This window comes from Sinohyriopsis cumingii, chromosome 1 (assembly GCF_028554795.1).
Source record: "Sinohyriopsis cumingii isolate HCF-2022 chromosome 1, ASM2855479v2, whole genome shotgun sequence".
NCBI lineage: Eukaryota > Metazoa > Mollusca > Bivalvia > Unionida > Unionidae > Sinohyriopsis > Sinohyriopsis cumingii.
Window position 1 is genome coordinate 32,283,450 of NC_142961.1, and position 17,756 is coordinate 32,301,205.

General features: G+C 35.9%; 1 protein-coding gene across 1 annotated transcript in view; it reads left to right on the forward strand.

The window, feature by feature from the left end:
• The window catches only part of LOC149806652 (uncharacterized), a 38,325-nt gene that overhangs the window by 5,255 nt on the left and 15,314 nt on the right, over nt 1-17,756 (forward strand). The window contains exons 2-7 of the mRNA XM_089976491.1: nt 1,136-1,364; nt 3,224-3,399; nt 6,238-6,345; nt 8,453-8,546; nt 13,741-13,790; nt 15,129-15,210. Coding sequence (XP_089832617.1) covers nt 1,136-1,364; nt 3,224-3,399; nt 6,238-6,345; nt 8,453-8,546; nt 13,741-13,790; nt 15,129-15,210 — 739 coding nt within the window. The remainder of the gene's footprint in view (nt 1-1,135; nt 1,365-3,223; nt 3,400-6,237; nt 6,346-8,452; nt 8,547-13,740; nt 13,791-15,128; nt 15,211-17,756) is intronic.

A 17,756-nucleotide genomic window follows, 5' to 3' on the forward strand; every position in this document is an offset into this window, starting at 1 on the left:
AGAATCTAGAAGTCAAGAAAGCAGAAGGAAAAAAAAAAAAAAAAAAAAAAAGACCAGAAGACATAACCACGCGGAGAGAATTTAGTTTTCTAATGTTCGGAAGTGATCAAGAGGTGAAAAAGAGAAGGAGACCTAAATTAGATCGTAACTTAACATGGAGCCTAAGAATGACGATGCAACAGTATCTCTCGAAAGGACTTACTTAACGTGTCCTAACCAAATATAGTCTTAATGTAGGTTGAGAAATCCATAGATGACTTTTGTTTACCGTATGCCTACTACATATATATATATATATATATATATATATATATATATATATATATATATATATATATATATAATGTCATCACGTGGTGCCTGTCATAAATGTCAAAAAGTGTTTTCAAAACAAGGTTCACGAAAATTATTTCCGGTAAAAAGTGAATACTTGACATTTGGAGAACTAGCAACATATAAACTTGATAAGATTTTCGATCATAAGATTTTGCCCATTTTATACTGATTACTATTGTTTAGAATGTCAAGTAGTCGACTTCCTAAACTCTGTTACAAAATGCAACGTACATGATCTGACACAAACAGTTGTTAAGTTTTTGGTTAATAAAATTACAATGTACTTCATACCTCTGGTTTTGGAGGAGCTAGGCCTAATCAAGGTGTAGGCGATGAAAAAGTTGTCTTTGAAATAGTTTAAACAAAACTATATTGACATTGATATACAAATATGCAGCAAGGAAAACGAGCTGGATAGTGTGAAAGTTTACAAATTATTTGTGATTTTAAAAAAATTAAGAATGATATATGATATATTAAAGGAAAACATAATCATGAAATTCCTAAATTAAAAGGAAGGGTCGTACGATTTTATTTCTTACTGTGATAGAAAGTGTTCAATTCGTAGGCAATATTAAGGCTGAATATCATTTTCTTTCTGTCGGTAAAGTACTCGAACGTCAGCGTCGGGTGTATTAGCCTGTTATTTTTTTTTTATAAGTATCCAGCTAAAGAAAAATGTACCTCTGGTCCATGAAGAAACAAGTTTGTATTAAATTCCACCTGAAAATTTATTTTGTAAGGATTATGATCAGCAGCAGCAGTATGATGGTTTGTTTAATTATTTTATTATTTACAGAGCCGTGCCAGTAAAACGAACACACCTCTGCTGCCAAACAGCTATACTCATAGTCAATGTAAATATCAGCCAGGAACAAATAGCTTGCCCGCCCCGTCACGTGCGCGGTACACCGCCTCTCGGAATAGTTCTATCCTAAAGGGTGGCTCATCATCGACCGACAATGCCTACCGTAACCACACTCACAACGTCAAGGAGGAAGATCTCGAAACAGTACTTGACATGACACGTACGTAATTAAACATTATGCCGGACATTTTTTTAAGAGAGGGATTTGTTTTGTTACGTGTTTAGGCTCGAATAAGCTTTAACACAGAAAGAGTGAAAACAACAAGCTTTCTAAAATTTAACAAATAATTTATTTTCCTGGAAAAATTCTGTAAAAATGAAAAAAGGAGAACTTACGGTTTCAAGAATCAAATCCAAAAATAATCTAAGAATAATCCACAAATTATTTTGAAAAAGTCCTAGTAACAAATGTTCTAATAATTTCAAGTTCGAATCCTGATGGGAAATCCAAGATGGATGACGATGACGTATGCTGTAGTCAGTACTGTGCTTATCTTCAGTTCCTTGTAGAAATACAAATGATGACACTCCGGTGTTGGAAATCCAAATTAAATTTGTAAGCAATGTCTTTCCAAAATTTCTGTGTGAGCACTTCTCAAAATATTTCCAGAGAAAAAAGAACTAATCCTTTTGAAATCCAACTGATCTGAAAAAAAAAATTATAGCTCAAATCTGGCTACAACAAATTAACTTGACATCAGTGTGAAAAGCCCAAAACTGATCTCTCTCTCTCTCTCTCTCTATCTCTGTCTCTCTAAAACAAAGGTTATATTGTATCATAAGACACAGTTTCGAAATTTCCCCAAGTTGCGAAATCAGAAGGGAGTCACGTGATCATGTTTATATCACGTATACAGAATATGGCCTTGATTAGACCAATAATTTTCTCTAAGAAATAAAAAAATAAAAAAGTCGCTTACATCTTAAACCCATAGCCCCATCATGACCTTGTGAACAACCAATCATTTTAAAGTAAAAATATAACTTTGTTTACTAATTTTGAATCAAGGTCAGCATACAGGTCAATACCTGGTGTTTATGAGAAGAATGATTCAGGTCAGCCATTTTTCTGGAAAATTATCATCTCCAGCGAATAATATTACTTTATAATAGCATGTAATAGAATAAAATTTTTAAAACTGACAAACAATTAAATTAAAATAAATATGAATTAAATCAGATATACGTAACAGTTTAAATGGCAAGACTGCAGAAGATTATGGATATCCACGCTAATATATGCTATATATGACACCTTAGATTATTGTGTTTATGTTTTGTGCGTGTCTGTGTGCAGGACCGATTTGGTCCAATTGTCCCCAATCTCACAGAGACCCTGGCCCGTTGATAATTTTTACAGGAAAAGCCCTAGGGGAAGGCGAACGAGGCCACCGCCTTGGGCCCAGCGCTTTCAGCAAATCAACTCTGCAATGCATTTTTTTTTATTGGTTGTTGCTTGGGGCCCCTCCCATCGCTTGCTGCCTTGGGACCCGTACATCCTAAGGCCGGGCCTGAATTTTTTTAAATATATCTTTTGGGAGAAAGTAATTTTAAATCGATAGAAGAAACTTTTAAGTTCAACAGCATATAAAGCTTGGTTAAAACTTTTTTCCAAACGCCGTCATCAAGGGGGCCCCACGCGTAAATCCAGGGGGGCCCGCCAAAATTATCCAAATTGGGCCCCACGTTTTCTAAGGCAGTTACTGTGTGTGTGTGTGTATGTGTGTGTGAGAGAGAGAGAGAGAGAGAGAGAGAGAGAGAGAGAGAGAGAGAGAGAGAGAAATAGCACGTGACACGCACTTGTGTTAAAGAGTAGGCAGAGAGTTCACTAAGTGCAGAGAGGTGGGGTGTGGAGGATGGGGTTGGCGATTTGCTTAATATTTTGTTTACACTGGCAAGACTGCAGAAGATTTGAGAAATCCACGCTTATATATGAAACTATACTTGTGAGTGTTTGTGTGTGCGCGCGCGCGAGGTAGTGAAACATCTGAAGTAAGAATGTTTTTGCTTTGTTTACAGCTGGAGAAATAGAATATGACGAGACGGGGAGGAGAACATACGAAAGAGCGTGTAAAATGTTTGGCGTCGTTCCGTCCTCACATTGTCTGCATAAGCTGGGCAGCTCCAAGTCCATCGACATGAAACACTACGGCCTCGGAGAAAAGGGGACAATGGCTGTTGCTATGGCACTAATGGTGAATATTGAATATATATATATATATATATATATATATATATATATATATATATATATATATATATATATATATATATATATATATATATATATATATATATATATATATATATATATATATATATATATATGTGTGTGTGTGTGTGTGTGTGTGTGTGTGTGTGTGTGTGTGATATGCTGTAAATATTGACTAGTGCTATGCATTGACTGCAGGCAGTAATTTGTTAAGCGACGTTGCTGGGTATTATTTGGAGGTGTGGTGTAGCATATTTTATTACATCAGTAATTTGTTACGCGACTTTGCTAGGCATTTTTGGCAGTGTGGTGTAGCATATTTTATTGCATCAATAATTTATTAGGTGACGTTGCTGTGTGTTTTTTAGCAGTGTGGTGTTACATAATTTATTACATCAGCAATTTGTTAGTCGACGTTGCTGGGAATTATTTGACAGTGTAGTGTAGCATATTTTATTACATCAGCAATTTGTTAGTCGACGTTGCTGGGTATTATTTGACAGTGCAGGGTAGCATATTTTATTCCATCAGTAATATGTTAGTCGATGTTGCTGGATATTATTTGACAGTGTAGTGTAGCATATTTTATTGCATCAGTAATGTGTTAGTCGACGTTGCTGGATATTATTTGACAGTGTAGTGTAGCATATTTTATTGCATCAGTAATGTGTTAGTCGACGTTGATGGATATTTTTTGACAGTGTAGGGTAGCATATTTTATTACATCAGTAGTTTGTCAGTCGACGTTGCAGGATATTATTTGACAGTGTAGTGTAGCATATTTTATTGCATCAGTAATTTGTTAGTCGACGTTGCTGGATATTATTTGACAATGCTGTGTAGCATATTTTATTACATCACTAATTTGTTAGTCGACGTTGCTGGGTATTATTTGACAGAGCAGTGTAGCATATTTTATTACATCAGTAATTTGTTAATAGACGTTGCTGGATATTATTTGGCAGTGTAGTTAGCATACTTTATTGCATCATTAATTTCTTCGACGACTTTCTTGAGTGTTTTTGGATAGTTTGGTGTAGCAAATTTTATTACATCAGTATAGTTTAATTATAGATACAAGGGGTACCTTAAACACTGAATCTTCCACATGTGTCAGTATTCTTTCAATTTCCTCCGATAACAAGGCTTGATGCAACTGAAGTCAAAATCTGATACGTTGAATGAATTTTTTAAGCTAGAAGCTATGTCCGTTCAAAACAATGGCTCTCAGATATGCTAAAAAAAGCTTTGTACAGATGTGATACTTTATATGATTTCAAAATAAAACTAAACCTTGGAGAAGATGAACACATAGTATTCATGAAGATTTGAAAGCAACGTTGAATATAGTTTAAAGTTAAGAGCTTATGAAATTTAAGTTAGATAAATATCACATGATAATTGACGCAAATGGCTTGATTAGATCTTGAAATGCAGAATATGAAATTCAAAGTAACATTTCAAGTCCTGCAGATACATTGGAGGCTATGCACACGAGTCCAGTGTCTTCACGGAAACTTGTCTAAACTATAAAATTCAATCTCATTACATGTTTTGTTGTGAATATTTAACTTGCATTTGTTTTTGTTTATTTCTCCATGATTATATGTTATGTATAATTGTATTTTGGACTGCACCTCGGTCATTGTGTACCTGACCAGTAACTTTTATTTTGTAAACAAAATGGAGGTAAGTATATTTATTGGGTCTGTGTCTAGGGCAATGGAATTCCCCATGAAGAACCTGTTGTACCTGATGTTTCCCGTGTTATTTATTTTAATTTTAGTAATAGTTTTTGTCTTGTTGAAAACTTGCAATGTTCTAGAACGGAAAATTAAATGACAGTATTTTCAGAAAATTGTAATTGCAACCTAGGTCAAGTAGATTTGTTTCTTATCTTGTTTACTTTATAAATTACTTGTTCTTTCATGTGACATCTGATCTAGAATCAGTATTATTGTTCTGTTCAGTATTTGGTTTGGGGGAAATTATTTATTCAGATTATTATTAACTGGAATCACAAAGTGTTTATCTATAATATTTTTGGTCTGGATCATTAATTTGGAATGATAGTGATTTAAGACAAGAATATTTTTGGATTATATTATTATAATACATCAAAAGACTGTTAGCACATCATCACAGTTTAAGCCATTGGTATATTACCATGTTCGAGACTACAGGCACATCAACACGTTCAATATTGGAACTTATTTTGAATACCGATAGAATTCAGTTGGATCTTTATACGTTTGGACTTTTGATAAACCTTTTACAACCATTTGGGATTTAATTCGCATTACTGTAAGTTCTTTTTTTAATTTTCACTTTGTACTCAAGGGAAATAAATTATTTGTTGAATTTTCACAACTTTTTGGTTTTCGCTCTTTTCTGTTACTTAGTTTCAGAACATAGAGTCGTAATAGTTTATGTTTTTCGCTGAGTTTCTCAAAACTATGATTATTGATAAAGTGTCACATACCAATGTCCCTCAGAAAATCGACATCATTTTGATTAGTTCTGGGCACTTTTAAAGGATGCAAGGGGAATAAATGTGATCTAGTTTAACGTCGAATCTCCTTATTATCCCCCACCTTTTTCCCTGAATGAAACGTAAAATTGCTCCGCATGTGGCGATATGTGTAGTATCGACTTCTGCTTCCCTATTTCAGAAAGTTTGCTAATGAGTGAAGCTTTTAGAAAAAGAAAACCAATCTATAAATTTCGTGATACATTCACACTATCTACTGACATACTAGAGTAATAGGTGAGTTCCATTATGCATTGCTAACCATTTGAAGCTTCTATCTTCTATTATCAGGTGAATCGCAAGATCAATACGGTGAATATGCAAGGTAACAACATCGGTCCAGGAGGGATGCTATACATCGAAAAGATGATGTGTTCCAATTCTAACATCACAGAACTGGTACTTATATATATATATATATATATATATATATATATATATATATATATATATATATATATATATATATATATATATATATATATATATATATATATATATATATATCTTGTGGGTCTGGAGGTGTTGGTGGAGTTGTTTGGCGGATTGTATCTTCTTACAAGGTGTCCGCGTTATTTGGTTATCGCTATCTAGAGACTGATCGCCCTCGGTGTTGTTGCCCGGCTCGAGTAAATATTAATATCAAGTGTGAAACTTATAGACGGAACAAATATAGATCTGAGCAGATATATAGAACAGAATGACACGAGCCACCGTACGCTGAAAAAGAAAAATTTAATCAATTACATAAATAACTGGAATAACACATTACATTGGGAAGAGACACTCCTTTTGGGAATAAATCTTTCACCGAATTTCAAACATAATATATTTATATAAATAGCCGATCTGTTTTAAATGATATAATTGGTTCATCATAGAATCGAGTGAACAATCGAAGTCATTGCCTTGTACAACTTCATAACCTGCTTATTTCCGGTTCACTTGAAGTTCACCGTGACTGTTCTTGGTCCTTTCGCTTTTTTCGTCTCCAAACTCTCTATTGTCTCGCATCTTTCGACCCTTAAACTATGTGTGGGTAGGTGGATACGTAAGTACACAGATACGTAGATACTTGGATAAGTAGGTACGTGGATATGTCAGTGCAGCTATTTCCACTTTCAAAATAAACAGAGAGGCAACCTAAATCTTCTGTCAGATATCCTACTGGGAATTGATCATTATGCCAGATATCGTCCTATCGAAATTCAAACATATACCAAAGGCTATCTGGTCAAGTCAAACATAGCAGACCATAAACAAACCTAGTTTCACAAGACAAATGCCCTTCCTAACGGCTATTTCATCAATGACTCACATCAACATCACACGAGACATAAAAGTTCCGTTCTTGTCTTAGTTACACAAATAAATGAATGAAATTCATTAGATGCTTAACTACGTTAATTTGAGCGAATACACACATTCAAGTCTTTAGCATACATGAAATCTCACTTCACGGCTTAACAACGTTATTTTCAATCAATATGCACTCAAGTCTTTATCATACGTGAAATCATCTAAGATCGGAGAATTCACACGGATTCTCGTAACTCATATCAAGAAAACTGATCTACGAATTTAAACAAATAAATTTATGCTTTTACCGTCAGAATTGTGTCCGTCGACTTTCCAGACATCCGGTCCCTCGGATAAATGTTTTACGAGAGAATTTCTTCTAAATTCAATCTCGGAGTCTCCTATATTATTTCCTCTTGCAACAAAACGTAGACTGACTAAATTTTGCGATGGGGCATGTTAAAGCCAAGGAATTTCGCGTGGGAAACACGTCCCTTATTTAGCGTAACCAATCAGGATTAAATATATCTAAGCCTTTTATAAAAAGGCATCAAAATTGTGGTCAGCCTGACTTCTAGATTTCCAAATAACTGACGGTTAAATAATCAAAGGCTTATTTAAGAATCACTTCCCCTCACGACACAGATATTAAAAATCATTGAGCAGAGCGATTAACACGCACCTTTCCTCATAAATCTAAATAATTCTTCTCTGGCCCAAATTAATGTGCTCTTCATAGATCGACAGAAATTTGCACCCTTACACACACACACACACACACACATATATATATATATTATTTTTTTCTTTTCCTAAAATTTAAGCTGTGCCTTCTTATAACGTTTAACAAGCATTAAGCCTTTTGTATTTGGTATCGTAAAAAGAGTTCTTGAGATAGGCTTCATTTTAGGAAAGAAAAAGAAATACTAATATAAGGTCATAATCTGAAATGACTATCGGAAATAGCCACTTGTGGAATATTTAGAAAATATTTTTTCCTAACGTTTTCCTAACAGGTTCCAACGTGTGCATATACAATCATGTAAGAATAGCCGCTAGTACTTCACGCTTAATTCAGGTGGTTTCGTAAAATTTTACGCAAGCTTCAGCGAAAATGAGAAATATAACTTTTTATGACGTCTTATATAAATTATGTATATAATTTTCATATTTCCTAATTATATGTGTGTATATTCATGTTGTTTAGAGTCTCTCAGACAACAATCTTGGAAATTTTGGTGCTACATCTATACAGTCCATCTTGACGGATAACAGAACTCTGAGCAAGCTTGAGTTAGCAGGTACGGCACCCTAGCACATGTTCCTCTAAAATGCCTTAAGCATTTAGGTATTTTGAGGTAATGCCTTATCCGGCTAATGCGAAACTAAACCACTTTATTTAAGGTTGAAAATTACAAACATAGAGCGCTTCATTTGCTAAAATACAAATTGTTTGCACAAGCATACACAATTTTTCCTTCACAAATTATATAGTAATAAAGTGGAGGTTTATAACTCTAATGTTTTATATAGCTGGTTGAAATTTTCTAATGATAAAATGAAAAGTAGTTTCTGTCTCCTATTTAGGATATTTCATAGGAAAATAATATTCCATGCTTCATGACGACGCGGTACAGTGTGTTATTCTCCAGTCAGACATGGCAATACTGCGTACGCATTGTGGAAAACGAGAGGAACTAAATTTTCTAAATCGTTTCCATGGTTTTAGCATGTTCCATGCTAATTGTTCAATTGCCTTGTCAATAACAAGCTGGCCAAAGGATAAATTGACCTAGATATGGCCTTGCTTTGTCATGAAGTACCGTGTTCTTATAATCTGGGCTCGTTAATTTATGTCACTTGTAAAATAAAAAAATGGATCAGTTGATCTGCGATTCTGTTGTGAAAAACAAGATTCTTGGGATTTAAAAAAAAAATTTGCTTATGAGCAAAGGGACATAAGAACTCTTTACGACCTGTTAAGACTTAAACTTGTTCGACAAAAATTCGAACAATCCGAACTTATATGGACAGTGACTCAAACTGATTTTATACGTCTTTTTAAAACAATATGGAACGCTCCGGTGGCCTAGTGGTTAGAGCGTCTGCCTCGGATGCGGGAGGTCCTGGGTTCGATTCCCGGCAGAGTCAAAAATGATACTAACATCTGCCTCGCTTGGCGCTCAGCATTCAGATGTTAGTGTATGGACTGGTCGGCCTGGTGTCAGGATAATGTGACTTGGTGGGACATCATGCTACATGTCTGCGGCATGATGCTCCATTGCTAGACATCACTATAAACTGCCACACTACAAATATTGTAGCGATATGAACGAACAATTGTTAAAGCTACGTTAAAAATCCAAATCACACACACACACACACACACAACAACAACAACAACAACACCAACAAATATGGCATTTCATCTCATGGGACCATGTGTCGGTCAGTTTGACGACCATTAGCTTCTGCCGTCGTAGCCTAATTTTGAAATCGACAGACTGTTGGCTTACACGTCGCTCAGGTAATTATCATTAACCGAACCATGTGAAATAGACCACACTATGTGCCTCATTGAAATGCATGGTCACAGTATGAGCAAACATATGTTTTTAACCATTTTCATATCCTTTCCATAACATTTATGAATTATATTCCATTATCACCTATCATAAATTCAAAGTAAAATGTCGCCTTCTTCGTACTAATTCTTCAATATTGTAATACCTAACTCAACAAACCAAAATACTAGGCACTATTAAGAACTACATTCCTTTTCCAATAATAATACTAATAATGATAACGTAAAAATATGAAACAAGTCAGAAAAACATGTTGCAGTTCACTGTATTGTGAATGGAGTTTTCCGTTCATAAACATTGTTCAATTAATGTGTGAAGATTATTTGATGTTAAACGCTGAGACGTGAGATGATGTTTGACCCACGAGACTTTGGCATATTTGATCATGTCATTTGTATCTGTCACTGAAAACATGAATTACGTCTTCTATTCCTGAACGTATGCTTTCCACCCACCATTGCTTTGATCGCGGTCTATATCTCGTATAAATGTGTACTCTGTTTTATACTAAATGTGAGTATAAAACCTTGCTCTGGTCCTAGTAATATCATGCTGGTGTCATGAGTATTAATGAATTCGTCAAGGAATTCATCTAAAGACTTCAACAGTTCTACAAGCCCTGGGACATCAACATTAAGTGGAAAGAAGTTCGCATGTTAGCAGTTGTTGTGCCCGATTCATTTCCAAGCTGGACCATGCGTGTGTCGTGCTGGAACTTCTCATAAATAGTTTAGGAAATTAATTATCTTACCTTCCGTGATTTTGGAATATCAATGCCAGAAATATGATGTTAGTCCATAAATTAGTGACTTCAACCATCCGGTGGAGGTTTGTTACCGAAACAGCAGAGATGAAGGATAGTGATGGAATCAATGTGCCTGGCCCAAGAATCACATTTCTCTTTTCAGACTTTTGTTGAACAATAAGTTAAAACTAATGTTACTATTCATTTTTGTAAGTTCTTGGTTATGTCGAACTTGTTATTTTACTTTAATGTGCAAAACAGTAAGCATTCAATAGGGACTATTTCTAACCATATTACGAATCATTGCATCCTCAATACGTTGTACTATCGCTCGATTCGCATCGAAATTCACTTGTCCATTTTGTTCATTTCTACGTAATCATATGTATGAATATACAAATAAGATTAAAAGTAAAAAAAAGCACAGCACGGACATTGAGAGGACAACTTAATTCTGTCAAAATGTTGTGTTCAGAGGGATTTTTCCATGCAGTTTGAACAGTTACCGCCATGGCTAACCCTGAGAAGGACAAACATTGATTGGCTAACTAAGGTCATGTGACGTGAATAGGAGTCTATAAATATGAGTGCAGACGGTGCACTGGCAGATAGCTGTCAGAGCGGCAAGGTATCAATATCTAAGTAGGAAAGTATTTCGGCCATGTAGTCTAAAACCATCAATTATATATTTTTACATAACCGATATTAACTTTGACACTTTAAAATCCCAAAACTGAATCAAATTTTTATGAGAAATTGTAAGTAGATGTATTACATGATTTCTATCGAATTTAAATGCCTTATAATTATTACATTGTAACTTTATAAAGCCGCTGCTATCTCTCGAACAAACCCCAGTCTAATTATAGTATGGAGAACTATGAAACATTCATGTTGAAGGGTTCTGTATCACGTATTAGCGATTCTGTCAATCCAGGACTCGTGACAGTCAGAATAGTGACGTCTTTGCCCATCATATTGAAAATGAAATCCCCGATTTGTACCCAGCTTGTGTGTTTACTAGAGTCATGTACAATAAAGCTCTTGAGAATGATGTTGATCAGGAAATTACCCCTTTGGCTGACACATTTATTGGTCAGGCTTTTGATGAGATCATTTTTGCTCTTGGTATCGTTCAATCAGATGTTACTGAGCCAGTGATCCTCTTTATACTGCTAATTGTCTTTATTATAATCAGAGTGACAAATAACAATCTCTTGTATTCTCTTGAAATTTCATGTTTGTTTCAGACGGCTTTTAGCAAAACTAAAGCCACATAAGTACCTGTTTGTTGTTTTTTGTGTTAAAAATTGGGTCTTTACAGAGACAAGCTGGAGACAACATGATTTACCACAAGATCTTGAATACCTTTTATTGGCCAAAACCTAAAAGTGATGTTTGTAAATACTTTAGATCTGGTCACACTTGTCACATGGTAGAAACCCCATTCAGAAGATACATAAGGCTCATCTGCACCCTATTTCTGCATTTGACGGACCATTTTTATCAGAATAATGGTAGACTCTGTTGGTCTCTTACCTAAGACCAAGCCAGGCAACCAATACTTGTTGACCATAACTTGTGCGTCTACAAGACTCCCAGAGACAATTCCTTTGAGGAATATTAAAACTAAATCCATAGTAAAAGTTTTTTTAAACACAATTTGACCTTCCAGACCAACGCGATCTTAATGATCTAGTGCAATTTTAAAAAGACCGTTTCTGGCCGTAAGATTTATACGAAGGGTATTTATTCAGTTATGGTTATTGGTGCGCTGTACAACAAGCTTTGAAACATTCTTGCACATCTACACACGCTATCAGTGTGACTATTAAATTATTATATTCAAGTTTGTATTAACTTTTCACCTCCAAACGCATGACATCTTTGAAATTGTCTGCCATGCACTGGAAAACTGCACCTCGAAACGCATGACATGTTTGAAATCGTCTGAAATGTTTGATTCAGCCAAAACTCATTAGAGCGAAATCTACCCTGTATGGAGGATGTTCAAAATCTGCATGCTGTGCTTCTTCATGAAGTGTGTCAGGACAGCGGATTTATGTGTTGTTACGTTGCCATGGAGTAGATGGATGCCTTGGGTACGTTGCGCGGATGAATTATTCAGTAGTTTCCACAGCTTTTAGTAACACGTTGGATACATAAACACTAGCAAAGTCAGGGACGGGTACCTGGACGACCGGCTTTTTGCATCGAAAACTAATGCATCTGCAATTTTCTGGACAGTCCCACTGTGTTGAGTGATCTGTGATCTAAGATCATTTTCTAAATCCAAACTTTATTATTTTCTCTTCAGCCAATTTCAAAATATTAAGTCCATGTTTCTTCACTAAACAATCTCATTCGAACGTATATGATCGTCTTTTGATTTCTGGCAATTTCAACCCGTCTGTTTTTTATCAAGAAAATGAGGGGCCCGTCTTGCACAACCCTATCTTAATTTCAAATGATTCTTCAATATATTAAACGACTGACGCATTAATGTCTGTGATAATAAAACTGTTTTTCAAAGTGTAACAACCACTTTATTGCTCACCAGAATGGTTTCGAGACCCTTTTCAAAACGACGAAGACTCCTCATACTTGTAGCCTATGACAGAGAATTACATTGGTAAACTTTAGCCTTGATGTCAGTCGAAAGTACCATAACATCGCACAATTCACAGTATATTCTTTGCTCAGTACGTGAATTATTCTATTTCTCTGGCAGTTTTATGTCACTGTCATTCGTTTATATTTTTTACATGTATATATCTGCAGGTGTCTCGCGTGCAGCACGTACAGCTGCATATCATTTTAACGAAATATTAGTGTGTGTGTGTGTCTGTGTGCGTGCTTATGGATGTACATACGCATATGTGTATGTCTGTAACCCATTATGAAATCCTGAGAAGTGTGCATGTAAAAAATCCTTCAGATATAGTAAGTACTGTGTAATATTGAATACACACATAGTTTGGTGTTTTCAAAAAGAAAATCATTGACTTAAAACATGCGCACACGTGCAATCGACAATGACATTTCTTATCTCTGTTTCTTATCTGTTTTTATATTTTCTCTTGAAGTTTGACCAAATTCTAAAAAAGTGATACACAAGTGTTTTTATTTTTATATACTTATAATTTGATTGTTTAATGCTTTCAGGAGTGAACTTCACTGATGCCGATGCTCCGTATATAACAAAAGTGGTGCAGGTAAGTATCCAGCGCACTAGTGCTTAGCTGTCCCTCCAGTAAGATCAACCCTTCCCATCATGCAATGGAATACCTGGTACTCCTAATGTTTTGAAGATGGAAATTGCTGCCACCAAAGATACTAACTTTGTAATCACTAGTTTATCATCGTATTTTCATGGAAATGAAACAGAAGGATGTGGGAAGATTTGATACATACAATATTTTATACTTGTTACATGAGAAAGAGTCCCATCAATGGATACCTTTTCCGTTAAACACATTTCCATCTCTGTTATCCTTTTTAATGTAGAATCTGTCTCACTTTTATGGGAGATATTAATCAGCAAATAATGGGAGATTTATTCTGCTCATGTTTCTTGATCTTAAGGGTATCACGTGGTTTGAAAAGAACCAAGCTTTTGCTGGAATGAAAGCAAGAAAACACATAGTTTAAACTATCATAGTGTCTTGGAAAATGTCGGCAATTTACAACACATAGTTTAAACTATCATAGTGTCTTGGAAAATGTCGGCAATTTTTAAATCGTGTATACAATTTCGTTTTTTTTTTTGTTGTTGTGTGTGTTAAGTTAAGAAATACACACACTAGCGCTATGCGATTTTATCTGGTCTCATCCATCTTGCATGCTCCACAAGTGACTCAGGCCACTACGAAACAAAATGAAAGAAATCTCTCTTTTAAGTGGCACCAACAATTCAGATACTGTAGCAAGAAACAGAAAGAAAGAAAAAAAGGAATATCACGACACAAAATCGTATGTTTAAAAAAAACCTTTAACCTGCCGAACAACTTACTATAATCGGTTTGCTAAAATACAAAACGTTTATAATGTCATTAAGAGGTTGCTTCGCATTCTGCCTTTGGTAAAATTTTCACTTACGATTACAAATTATAAAAAAAGAACACATGTAAAAGTAATATCTCTTCTTTTTTTTAATTTTGTTTTCTTCTTCTAGTTACTAAGAAGATGTGAACAATGATTTTGACAATAGATTTTTGAAAGGTTGGGTCAGAATTTGCATTCAGCTTTTTATTTGTAAAAAATATAATTGAGTCATCCTCATCCCAAGTGTCTAGTCTTTTACTTTAATTTTTCCCACACTTCTTACAATTATTTTATAAAATAACATTTCTGCCTGATATTTTATTCAGTCGAACACGCAATCTGAAGAAACGTGTTTTATTCATCATAATTTATCATTTATCTTCATAATTTGTCTCACTTTACAAGCGATGTTGAAAATTGTCATGTGCAAAAATAGTAAAATAATATGGTCTTAATGAATGAGGCGATTACAAGTAATTTAGCTGACTTAATAATGTTTATCTTTACAGGAGAGTCCAAACCTATTGTACCTTGATCTCAGTCACAATGATTTCGGAGATTTGTCAGGAGATCTATTCGCCGAAATGATAGGTAGGTGGATTAGTCATAAACTAATCATTTTACAATATTTATTTCTCCATTCCACCTTCCTTCATTATTGTCCTCCTTCGATACCTCCTCGTCAACAACAACTTCTTCTTGCTTGGTACCATTCTCCATTTAAGTAGAGTCAAGGATGTAGATATAGATCTGTATATTGTCTCTTTGTATAGCAATTGCAACGAAGTTACATGAAAGAGTACTAGCAGCTGCCTCGCTTGGCAGTCAGCATTAAGCGGTTTAGTCTATCACAAATATCGTTTGTCGCCCGTCGGCCAACAGTCGGCCTGATGGGACAAGGTCAATCTTTGGTTTATTCTTGAAATTTACAAATCCCTAAATTCCACTTACCCACCACCAGTTGTCAATGCTTTTTTCTGTTCCAATCACAATGGACCGCTAACAAATATTGTTCTCGCAAAGTGGTAACGAATGCTATTTGTTGTACATAGCTTGTTTAATTAAAATGTGTGTATTGTCTTCATCTTTAGCCACCGAGACAGTTTACATTATGTAACACGTATACATTCTTGAATACATTAATTATTTTTATCAATTTTGCATGATATTTTAAGTACCAACATAAAATAAGTTCCTTATAAAGTATTAAGATTTTCATAAGAATGGGTAGCATGGTTGTATCCGTTCTGGAGACCCGTCCGTTTTAAAAACATGTCTTCTTTGATCAGAAAAGGTAAAGGTTGTTCCAAACAAACTGTTGATCCAAAAAGTGTAGCTGATCCCGATTTCCGTGGCGTGAAGCGATTAAGAGAGCATAACGTCCGCAGGACCAGACGCCTGCCGACGAGAAGTCCATTCAGCATACGTCTTTAGTGCTCGACTTTAAAGAAATTTATCGCGTTTTCAAACATCATGCACACTACTCATATTTGATAGTCTCGTTACATGAGACTGATTGACACACTAAAAATATAGGTATAGCATGGTAAATATCCTTTGTCGTAAGTATTGTAGAGGAATTCACTCGGCTTCACTACCCCGAGTTAATATTTCCAGGATTCCTTAGGACAGGTCTTTATATTGGAGTGATACCCCGCTGTATCTGTCTGAGGACTGGCACTCCAAAGTGCGACACATTTCCACCCAAGCGGCATCTTGTCGCAGCCCGGTTGCCAATTAGATCATCGACTGAACCGTCTTTTGGTTCACAGACTGAATCGTCGACTGGGTCGTGTACTGGGACGCTGAGTCGTCTACTAGGTTGCCGACAGAGTCGCAGTCTGCGTCGTCGACTTGAGTCGCGGTTGCAGGTCGTCAGTCACTTAAGATCGATAGAGGGACGGGCAGAGCGAAATGAAAGAAGAGTAATCTTCGGCTAATTTCTGTATTCTGATAAAAAGATGATATCCGTGCTTCTTGAACGAGCCTTGTAACACCTCTATTCTGGTCGACGAAAGACATGAACGGCGTTTGGGGGTGGCAAGTGGGGCGAACGCCCCAGGCCCCACTCTTGAGGGGGCTCCGCGCTTCAGGCCTAATTTCGTCCTTATGAGTTTGTCAAGCTATATTCTCCGGTAAATTGGAAACTCTTATACAGGTCGCACGTAATGTACGCAAAGTTGCGAAGTCAACTTAGTCAACTTCGTAACGCAATTAACAGGTGGCAGCACATATGCAGCCATTTTCTCAACGCCACTAGCGGGTAACGGCTGCCCGATATTTTGGATCTCTGTTTTTTTTTTAGGTATAATCAGTGTTTGCAGTAGCATACCAACTGAGATACCGATACTCTGGCCCCGCGCGGTCATGGTCGGCCCTAGGCCCAGCGTATTCCTAATGCCGCCTCTGACGAAAGACATAGTTCCTATCCTTTTGAAAGTCCCTGGTCTTGCCTTTCAACAGGCGGAATCACGTCACCCAAAACTGAGCCGCTAGATGGTGCTACAAAGCAAGCGAACATTAAAAATCAAAACATAAACTTTAACGAAACGAAGATTACCGTCCATGTGTTTTCTTATTACGGTATGATTTGAATCTTCATAACGGCTTTCTCCATTATCTATTTTACAGATAGAAAAGGTTTGCTAGTAAAACATACACCATATTTTGTATATTTTTTTGTGTTTATCATTCAGCAAACACTCGCATGAGACCTTCGAATAATGACATAATAATAATAATAATAATAATAATAATAATAATAATAACAACAATAAAAATAACTGACTACTTTGAGAGGGTGGGGGAGAAGTTGCAGACATGGCACACACATTTCAAAATTACCCATTTGAAAGTGAGACCGGTCAAAAATGTGGCTTTGCTAAGTATACGCTCATAACTCTAGAGACATTGTCAGCTTATAATGGTGTGCATTTTTTGTTGTTGTTGTTGTATGGTTTAACGCCATTTTTCAGCACAAGATAGGCTATACATGGCGGCCAGTATAATTGGTGGAGGAAAAACCCTGGAAAGCCCCGGGAAAAACCACCGACCCACGAGAAGCTACTGGCAGGCTTTCTCACGTACCCACGTTAGCCGAGCCTGAGACTCGAACTCACGCAGACAGAGGTGAGATG